Consider the following 11,374-nt stretch of genomic DNA (forward strand, 5'->3'; position numbering starts at 1 on the left):
GCCCATCTAGTGAAGGAAATCTTCTCTGATGATAGCAGGGCAAACGACTTAATATGAGTAAAAACAGAGTGTGTCAATGTGTCTGCTTTTATGTCAATATCATGCCTTTTTATTGCCATAGTTCTGTAATAAAATGTGATGTCAGTGATGATGATGATGCATCCAGCAGATTTATATTGTTTAGGATTGCATTAGATATTCTGAGGCTTTTCTTAATGTATTCATATGAAGATGTTAATTGTCCTTTCAATTCCTAAGAACAATTGTGTTGTAATTTTGATTAGAATTTCATTGAATCTGTAGATTGTTTTTGGTAGGATAAGGATTTCATCTATCTTAATCCTACCAATGCTCAAACATGGGAGATTTTTTGATCTATTGATATATTTTTAAGTTTTTTTTAATATTCTCAATATTTCACCATACGAATATTTCACTTGCTTTGTAAGAGTTATCGCAAGATATTTTTCAGTTTTCTTCTCTTTCAGCAAAATAGACTCTGTGGTTGGCAACTGAAGTGGTAATAATCACACATACACATACATATGGTGGATGAAGCAAGTTTTTTTATGGACCAACTACTTAACACATATACATTCATACATACATATATACATATTTGTTAGATGGAGCTAAGCTCCAACATCTATAGGTTATCCCCCATTGCTTATTTATCTCAGCAAAATCTTTCAAGCAGTATAAATCATGCCATGTGATTACATTCTGTTTTCTTTTACTGAATAATTACAATAAACAGTATGTTTCACAATATTTTTTACATGAATAAACATTTTTGAATTACGACTGAAAAAAATGATTCTCAAAAACCCACTTCAATGTGTAATGAAACAACTTGTTGTAGATGAACAAAGTGTATGCAAGCATGGTAATTTTCTCATAGAGTTTCTCTTGCTAGCAGTCTGAAATTTGTGGTTACTAAGAAAGGTTTATTTTATTACTTATTTTAAAATATAATATTAAAAGTCTGATGAAAATAACAAATCTAAATTCTTTTTTATAAGAAACAATCTGCCATTTCTACCTTAAATTCTCAGTGTACACATCTACTCATTAAAAAAAAATTTATTATATCAGGAAGCTGAAGATTAAAATGGATACAAGAAAATTCATCATCACTTTGATAATTGGCTCAACTTTAGCAAAAGAGTAGTTTCAGCTGGTAGAGGTTAGACTGCCATTGTTCTTGTTCTATGACCTCAAAAAATGCCTAGCAATTAAGAGTGTGACTTTGTAAGCTTCAAATTGTTCCCTAAGATTTTCTACATCAAAGACATTAGCAACAACATCTTAAAATAATTTTACTTATAATCTACATCTCTAAGTCCTTTCTGAAGGTAGTGGGTAAATCATTAATCTGCTCCAACACCAATGCTTGAAATAAATCAGTCACTCTTGTTGTAAGTGCCAATGATACTGCACAGTGAGTGTCTCAAAGGACAGAGTTTGCACACAACTCATAGTTTAGGAATATGATGATCATAAGGCCAACAAGCAGCATGATAAGAACATGAAGTCCTCAGGACACATAGCCCTTGGGGCTTTTTCTCTCTGAGGTACAACCATCATGGTTGTGCTAAGTGATGAGATATATTCCATGAGGATTAAGCTGTTATGCTGTTTCTCTTACATAGCCCCATTTATTTATTATGAATTTATTATGTTCAGGACTATTTCTTACATCCCTGATAACTTCAGGACATTCATCAAAAAAGATATGTTGGACTTTATCAAATTCATGTTTTTCATCTAATGATATATAGAATCATGTAGGTTTTTTCTGTCAGGCTATTATATTGTGAATTACATTTATAAATTTACATATGTAGAAGCATCCCTGTATCTCTGAGTTGAAGCCACCTTGATCATGAGGGAATATCTTTTGATTTATTTTGGGATAATTTTGAAAATATTTCATTGGGAAAACACGCAAAAATTTCCTTTTGCTACTTGAAGCCTAGAAACTTAATTTTAGGTCTCCTTATTCTAGGAGGATCACATCACAGAATAGATATGGGACAGAGGTAGACACAACCAGTGTAGAAAATGCTGAAAAACTCTTTTAAAAGGCCTCATTCTGTGAAGAGAATCCCAGGGTTGTTCCTATTGTTGGAATCCTCCTAATGCCACATTAAGCTCATGCTGGTGCAGGGACATCATATGATCTTTCTGTATGCCACATAATACTCGACTGAACTGACCCTGTTTGATTGTAAATCCAAGTTATAGACTTTTTCCTAGAATTTTCAACATCCCTGCCCCTTCACAATAGATGGTCCCAGGTTGGAGCATACTTCACAGAGAAGACAGAAAACAATTCAGAGATCCAGGTGTGTTGTTGAGTGTTCTGTTGCTATTTCTATTAATTTGGCTCCCAAAATTACATGGAACCTGCACATCTACATCTTAGTCACTGAGGGCTCTTCCCATCAGTTGGCTTTGATTGGTAAACAAAACTGCTCATGGCCAATGGCTGGGAAGGGAGACAGATGCATTATGTGAAGATTTGAGGGCAAGGAACTGAGAAAGAAGGGAATAACCATTGGCAGGATGTAAACAGGGTCCAGGCCTGAGAAGTGTAGAACAGAGAGACTGTTTACATGTAAAAGTCAATTATCAGGACCCAGGAGGGCTGCAGGCCTGGTTCCAAGGTAACAAATATGGAATACAAATTTTAGTAAGTAATAATTCAGGAGAATCTGAGGGTAGGCCCCTCACATTTTAGAAGTTTGGGAGTCACCCACACATTGAGCTGTTTAAGACGTATTAAATTAGAATGCTATTTGTGTATTTATGTGTCTCTTTCATTTGAGGATCCAGAACATTGGGGCATGTAGCAAGGAGTGTGCACTGCTGCTGCAGGGGAGAAGAGTGTATTAATCCACAATAGCTGTAGAGGTGAACTGAAACTCCTACACAAACACATTCTCCTGTAGGTTGTCTCAGCCTTCTTATCCACCAGTGAACACTTGCAGCTTTTCCTGACAATTTCCTCTTTATGTGGATCCAGTTCTTTGAGTGTGGGCAGGCTGATATCTGGAGCTAGTATGAAGATCCATACATACCATGGTATGGTGTAATTTGCAGGGATGCAGGAAGAATCAGTAGAATTGATAGGCCATAGGGTCATCAGGGATGTATTCAAAGCAGGTACAACATTCTCAGAGGATGGAAAAATGAATTCTCTTTGGAGTTATTGTTCATATCCTGCATAATATAACTTGATTTCTTATTCTCATTTTTAAAAAGAAACAAGTTACAATACATACTGAGGTCCAGTTAAAATAATATTATTCACAACACAGATAGAGGACAAGTAAGATTCCTTCCTATAACCTAGGTTAAGCACCTCCTTCCCCTGTGTGTGATTGTGTGTGTGTGTGTGTGTGTGTGTGTGTGTGTATGTATGTGGATTCACATGCACATATAACAATAAGGCTTGTTGGTTATTAAAATGGAGTAATGCCTACATGTTCATTCATGTGTCTCTCATGTGTTTATTGGGCAAATGATCTCAAGAGTCTCTGTCCAGGCTGTCAGAGATTTTGGGTTCATCAGGAGGCTGGAATATTTTAACATAACTGACAAATACTGCAGTACTTGTACCCTGTACTTAAAGATAAGCATGTCATTGTCCTAAAAACATTTTCTATCAGAAGCTTGTGGACTCTCTGAGGTTACACTCCAAATCCCAGCCACAATGACATCCTACTTGATTGGACATTTGTGATCAAATGTGCTGAAACTACAAGACAAGGATGTCTTTAATGAAAAGAACAGAATACGGAGACATGAGGGCTGACTCAGCACAAGTGAAGCCTGATCACCTGGTGCAGATGCTGAAATGGATGAGGCACACTTAAATTTCTTTTGTTATGAAATAATACCATGACTCAAATCAGTTTGAGAAGAAAAGGACTTATTTTCACATATACCTTACTTCATCACTGAGGGAAGTTAGTGCAGATACGTAAGGCAGAAGCTTAAGTAGAATTAATACAGGAGTAATGCCTACTGATATGTTTCTCAGAGTTTGTTCAACCTGTTTTATTAAGTTTCCCAGGACAATCTATGATAGGTAGCTCTATCCACAATGGTTTAGGCTCTTCCAGACAATCATTAATCCAAAAAATGCACCCAAATTTTATCTACAGGAATATTTTTATGAAGGCATTTTCTCAATTAATATTCTTTTCTCTCAAATGATGCTAGATTGTGTTAATTTGACAAAATGCTAGCTAGTACATTCATATTTTTCTCAGTATATGAACCATCTCCATTTATTTCTAAAGTCTCAATAGGAAACATTCACAACATCTGACATTTGATAAGCATTATTTTGGTAATTGTTCTAGTTTGATTCTATTGTAATAACAACTAATACCTAAGTAAACTAGGTGAAGAAAAGTTTTATTTGATCTTAAAGGTTATAGTTCATCATTTAGAGGAATCATGGCAGACCTCCTTACAGAAGTGTGAATGCTAGGACTGAAGCAGATAACATAAATGAACACTACTTGTACTGGCTTACTCAGATTGCTTTCAAATATAGGCAAGATTCAAGTGCTGAGGGATGGAACAACTCACATATTCCATTATAGTAATACCACTTAGGAAAATGCCTCACAGAAGTGCAACAGGCCAATATAAAAGAAGCAGTTCTTCAGTTCAGTTTCCCTTTATCTAAGTATGTCAGTTTGATGGTTAATATAAGCTATTGGCATTATGAATGTTTATCTAACACAGTAGTCAATTGATAGTTGGGTTATAAAATTCCCAGTGCATCTGTTTGTCTTAGACCTAAGAGAAAAGAGGACAGGAATCCATTTATTACTCACATAAAAGAGACTATGCTAGGGGAGAACAGGTCCCTAGCAATGAGATATACTCTCCTGGTCTTGATACAAATGACTATGATTTGAGTGAAGCAGAGTGATAGTTGCTCAGAGTTTGGGATGTGTAGACTCTTGGATCAGTACCATAGGTAATGTTGAGGAATGGTGGATAGAAAATAGAAGTCTGTTTTATGGGAACTGGGATTCAAATGCAAAGGAAACAAATTTCTAGCAAAATCATTGAATAACTTAGTTTATCAAGAGCTCTTTGGGTTCCAGGTGCTTCAGGGAAAGACACACAATAATATGTCACTGTCTAGGGATGTAAGCAGATAACAAGGGTGCTTCTACTAAGCAGAATAAAATTCAAAATCCAAAGACTCATATTAATTTTGTTGCCTGTGAATATTACAGAAGCTTAGTATTCTGAAAAATGCTTCCAGACACTGGAAGAAGTGAGTCAGGCTGATAGCAGAAGTAAGAGGGTAGTGGGCTTGATTATTGTTCATATAGCAGCTTTAATTCCATTGATAGATAGCAGCACTGCTTCTGCAATTGACACAAGGAGTTAAGACAGATACTTTCGTTAATCATTGAGCAAAAATCTGTTACTAAATCTCTGATCATTCAAGAAAATTTAGATAGATGTTTGGAACAGCGAATTGATGCTCATTATGATTCAAATTATTAAAGAGGAGGCTATCTTGAATGTCATGCCAAATACATAAAATCTTCTGGCTTCATTGATGATCTCATCTTTTACAAAATATTGATTTTGAATAATTTTGTTTCTCACAAAAGTAGTAAAAATCATGCTATCAGACAAATCTACAAGTTTCCCCTTGTGTTCCCATCACAATAAATGCACATGGAACATGAAATACACACACACACACACACATATATAATTACTGTGTCTGTCTTCAATACACTCCATAGATTTTATTGAAATTTACCAGATCCCTTGCTTTTTCCATCTCCTGGTCAATAACCAGCACAACTCTACACAGACAACGGGCTTAATACCGCAATATTCTACTGAAAAAGGTTAGAGATCTTCACATAGGAAGCCATTAATGTTTATTACCATATTCTTTTGGTTTGTTTGTTTGTTTGAGTTTTTTTGGATATTTTATTTACATTTCAGATGTAATCCCCTTACCCCATCTGCCTACCCAGAATCCTCCATCACATCCTTCTTCCCCCTGCTTCTATGAGGATGTGCCCCCATCCATCCACCCACTCCCACCTCCCCACCGATGATTTCCCCCACACTGTGGCATCCAGCCTTCAAGGGACTAAGGATATCCTCTCTCACATAGGCCTGACAAAGCCATCCTCCCATATATATACCTCTGGAGCCTGGGTCCCTCTCTATGTTCTCCCAGGCTGGTAGTTTAGACCCTGGGAGATCTCCTTAGTTGCTATTGTTGCTCTCTCCATGGGGCTGCAAAACCTTTCAGCTCCTTCAGTCTTCTCTCTAACTCCTTCATTGGGAGCCCCATGATCAGTTCAATGGTTAGCTGTGAGCATCTGCCTCTCTATATGTCAGGCTCTGACAGACCTCTAAGTAGACAGCTATATCAGGCATCTGTCATCATGCACTTCCCGGCATCCACATCAGTGTCTACCTTTGGTGACTGCACGTGGTGTGGATAACCCTCCCATTTATTTATCTTTTTTTTTCAAGACATAAAGTTTATTGTATGGTCACTTTTACTGTTTTCTACCGTACTTAGTTGTTACATTTTCAATATCTTGTTCACTAATATGTGATATGGTGTGTGTGTGTGTGTGTGTGTGTGTGTATGTGTGTGTGTGTTTGTGAACTGTTTTGGTCCTTCTTGAGATCTTGAGTTAGAGATTAGTTGTTGATCATCAATTTGTTTCCTTTTTGGATATCATTTATTGAAATATTCACATACTTCCTGTTCTTCTCATATACCAGGTTTCAGTTGCATCAATTTTGAACTCCAGTGTTGCTTCTCTTCTCATACATACTCATACATTGTCTCCATGCTTTGCAAATTACACATTGAACCATCTTAACTTAGATGCTTACTACTAAAGATCACCTTGAGATGATGGTGAGAAATGTGGCACTGCATGGATTGAATTTAATAAAATTAAGCTTCTAATGTGAGTATCATTGTTCCTATTCAGTTTCTGTCCTGTGTATAAATAGGAGGGGAGACCGCCAGATTTATCAGCTTTTCTCTCATTCCCAAGAGTGAGACTAACACTATCCTTTGATGACATCACAAAGATCATATGGTTTATCTACAATGTTAGAACCTGGAGCTCATTCAGTTTGTGGGTTGACACTGAAGCAAAGGTGGTTCAGTGACTGGCCCAACTTGAGATCCATCTCAAAGGGAAGCTCCAATGCTTGACACTATTATTGCTGCTATGCTATGCTTGCAGACAAGAGCCAAGCATGGCTGTCCTCTGAGAGGCCCAACAAGCAGCTGACTGATACAGAGGCAGATACTTACACCCAACTAAAGTCTGGAACCTGAGTGTTTGAATTAGGCAAAGGCTGGAAGAAGCTATGGAGGAGGGTGATTCCATAGGAAGCACAGCAATCTCAGCAAACCTGGACTCCCAAGATCTCTCCGAATCTGGGCCACCAACCAGGCAGCATACATGGATGGTCCAAGACCCTCCAATTCATATACAGCAGAGGACTTCAAGGTTTGGCCTCAAAGAGACAAGAGGTGACTCACCCTTGAGAGACTTGAGACTCCAGGGAATTGGGAGGCCTGGAAATCTTCATGGACATACTCTTAGAGACAGAGGGGAGAAAGAATTGGATGAGTAACTGTGTGAGACAGCAGACTGAGAGGGAGTAATGACTAGACTGTAAAAAATTTAATAATAGCAATGATAATAATAAAGGTAGTTTTATATAAGATGTGATGTTCCACAGTGTTTACTAAAGAATGTTCCACTGGAATCTACTTATAAAAACTGAACATTGATGCTTTACAATGTGGTTATGTCACAGGAGTGTTAGAGGCTCTGAAGTTGGCAGTAGATGTTAGCCAGCTTCCCAAGATTTCTGTTTCAGTATCTGTATTATATTTAAAAATAGCAACATGAAACCCACAAATGGATGACCAGGACGGAGTGTCTTTGAAATGTTCATTCCTAAATGGGAGGTCTTTGTCACATTCCTGTCCTCAGTGCTCAGGGATCAATGCATAAAAGTAAGTAGAATAATTGTAAGAACCAGAGGATGTAGACATTGTCAAGGAAACAGTGTTTTACTGAAATAACATGTAACATTCACATATGAACTCACAGATACCGTGAATTCATGAACAACACCTACAAAAGCCTACACTAGACAAAACCCAATCATGGTTGAGGGAAAGTGGGGGAAAGTTAACACTTAACAGTGAACCCAAACATGCTTGATAGCTGCTTAGAGAATGTCAGATTTCTACATTGAAGTGACACTGGGTATATCAAATACATTTCACAGAAGGCCCCATGATCAGGAGTAGTTTGAAAACACAACATAAAATTCCTGGGATTTTTTTTGTATTTGTTTTGTTTCTGTTTCAGGTTTTCTTTCTAAATATAAGAAAAAAGATTGCAAAGTCTCGCAAATGAGTTTTTAAAATTTCCAGTAACCATTATCCTCATTGCTAGTACCATCAATCAATTTTGTAACCAAAACAAGTAAATGTCTCAGGTTAGGATTCTATTTTAAAATTGAGAGATTAAGCTTTGATATTGTATCTAAGTGATTTGCACATGTCTCTGGGAAAGTTCCATAGATGGAATTAGGATTTGGAATCCAGCATCCTGTTGACTGACCTAGATGCACTCTACTCCCTTTTTCTACAGCTTAAATGCCCTTATGTAAGAAAGACCTGCCTAATGAATATGCAAATTATATGGGTCTATTATCATAAATACGAGGATATCCACACTAAACAACATATGAGCAGTATTTTCTCCATAGTCACTGAATCACAAGGTCCTTACCATGAAATGCAGCTGGATCATACCCTTCCTGATGGCAGTAACTACAGGTAAGGGGGTCCCAAGTCCAAATTTTGAGGGGCCACACACTCTGGTGACAGTGACATTCAATTTGCCTTTCTTTCTACAGGGGTCAACTCAGAGGTCCAGCTGCAGCAGTCTGGGGCTGAGCTCGTGAGGCCAGGGTCCTCAGTGAAATTGTCCTGCAAGGCTTCTGGCTACACAATTACAGAATATTATATGGACTGGGTGAAGCAGAGGCCTGGACAGGGCCTGGAGTGGATTGGAAGGATTGATCCTGAGGATAATAGTATTGACTATAATCCGAAGTTCCAGGGCAAGGCTACTCTGACTGCAGACACATCCTCCAACACAGTCTACATGCAGCTGAGCAGCCTGACATCTGATGACACTGCCGTCTATTTCTGTGCAAGACACAGTGTTACAACCACATCCTGAGTGTGTCAGAAACCATAGAAGAGCAGGAAGCTGACTTGGTCCTGAGAAGACAGAGTAGTTTATCCTGAATATTTTCTCAGAAATAATCATTCTGAGTGTCCCTATGTCTGGCTGTTCCTCACATTTCTTTATGGTATTGGTCAACTTTGTAAAAGGGCATCTCCAAATGATGCTGATTTGGGGGTCCTCCTAGAGTATCCTATATTTTGACCAGTTCTTTACCAGTGAACATCTTCATTGATATGTTTATCATTTTGTAAAAGAAAAAAGATATACTGTTATAATATATTATGATACGGATATCCTTCAAATCTAAGAGATTGTTAATTGGTGCTGAACTAGACACAAATAAAGTATACTATGGATAGGGCAAGTAAAGCCCAAATCAACAACATGTAAGTAAACAAAAGCTTCTTTCATAGTCTGTTGATATGTCTGAAACAAGAAAAAGCAGTTTTTTGAATAGAGTTATCATGGATTTGGGAATACCTACTTTACTTCTATAGAATCTTATACCATTAACTAAAGGTGTTAATACATCTAAATATAAATTGCTTTTGGTATTAGTAGTCAAATAACTTATTATTTCTGGATTAGGGATAAAGCTGCATGGCATGTGGCAGAGTCCTGAGTATATGGAGTCTCCTGCTCTGGGAAAAACCGGTCTCCTGCTTTGATAACACTTGGGTCAGAGCAATGAGATTCTTAGCTAGGAATGAAAGAGGTATGATCTTGTCATCAGCAGCCCTGGGTGTGCTAGCCCCTCTTTCTTGGAACAAAAGTATCTTTTTGACCAATATTAGGTCAACATTGACTGGAACGATAAAAATTCTTTTCATATTTTACAGGTATATTAGAGGAAAGTTTACTGTAATGAGGATGATTACCAACTGATTTATTTATTTGTTTGTTTGTTTACTTATTTATTTATTTTAAACTTCAGAATTATTCCCTTCCTGTCCACCCTCCAGCTGTTGTACATTCCATTCCTCCTCACCGTCCCAATGTTTTAATTCATATTGTTTTCAGATATGGTCTTTTTCCTACACAACGGAAGCATATAGGAAGACACAAGAATATTGGCATAACTGAGCCTAATGTTTCACAATTTTGCATGGTTTTATCAAATCATCAATAGCATGAGAATTATTACCAACTACAGAATGATTTTTTACAGTTAGTACTTGCATGTTCATTAGCTGATGAAAGAGACAAGGTGGAAACAGCTTTGATATTTCTATTTACCTAAATAGAGTTTCTTGAAGATGATCAAAAATATCCTAAAGAACTCTGCAGACTTTTGGTTGATATTGGGAAAGAAGCCTAAAGGGGTATTAATATAAGGATCTTTATTTCAAGTACTTATAAGCGCTTTGATATTAACCAGTTGAGAGGGAGCAAATTGTTTAAACTCTGTTTGGAAGTTTTCACGGTTGATAGACTAATGGTAAGTAGTATTGGAGGAGGGTGTGTTCCTGCCTCTGATTATGAACACCAATGGACAGACATTCATCTATTCCTTAATGAAGCCATAGACTAAACTTATGAGTGGTGAGAATTATTTCATAATGACTTACTAGTTAAAGGGTTTCATTTCATGCACAGTTGTCATAATGTCTATTATTCCTGTAGCGAGACAATTCTCAATCCCATTCTCTATAACACTTCTATTGAGATCATCATCTACAGAAAATGAGGGCTTCATGGGCAGGATTTTCTCATACTTCACTAATTACTGAAAATATTGCTGCCTGAAAAGTGTTTAGAAAGTATTTTAGTGGATGTGAATCACCTAATACATTAACATTGGTCAGGAAATCATGCGAAATAGGTGCAAGATATTCAATAGGAAGACTGATTTCTGGTATTTCGTTTTCTTTTATTGAAACTGTATAGCTAGCTAAACTTGATTTCAGAGTATTAAATGATTTATCATACATAAACCAGAACAATCAATCATTAACTTTTGTGCAAGATCCTGAATGAGTTCCACGCTTTAGACACCATGAAAGTTTCTTGGTAATAGTCAATAGTTAATGAGTTTATCTTAATTACACTTTGAATTCAAC

At 37.0% G+C, this 11,374-nt stretch overlaps 1 gene segment (V, D, J or C); it reads left to right on the forward strand.

Moving 5' to 3' along the window:
• Positions 1-8,813: 8,813 nt before the first annotated feature.
• LOC114629968 lies at positions 8,814-9,305 on the forward strand. The segment is given in 2 exon segments: positions 8,814-8,896; positions 8,977-9,305. Coding segments are annotated over 2 exon segments (375 nt in total).
• Positions 9,306-11,374: the final 2,069 nt, after the last annotated feature.

The sequence above is a fragment of the Grammomys surdaster genome, unplaced genomic scaffold (genome assembly GCF_004785775.1).
Source record: "Grammomys surdaster isolate TR1022 unplaced genomic scaffold, NIH_TR_1.0 323, whole genome shotgun sequence".
Lineage (NCBI taxonomy): Eukaryota > Metazoa > Chordata > Mammalia > Rodentia > Muridae > Grammomys > Grammomys surdaster.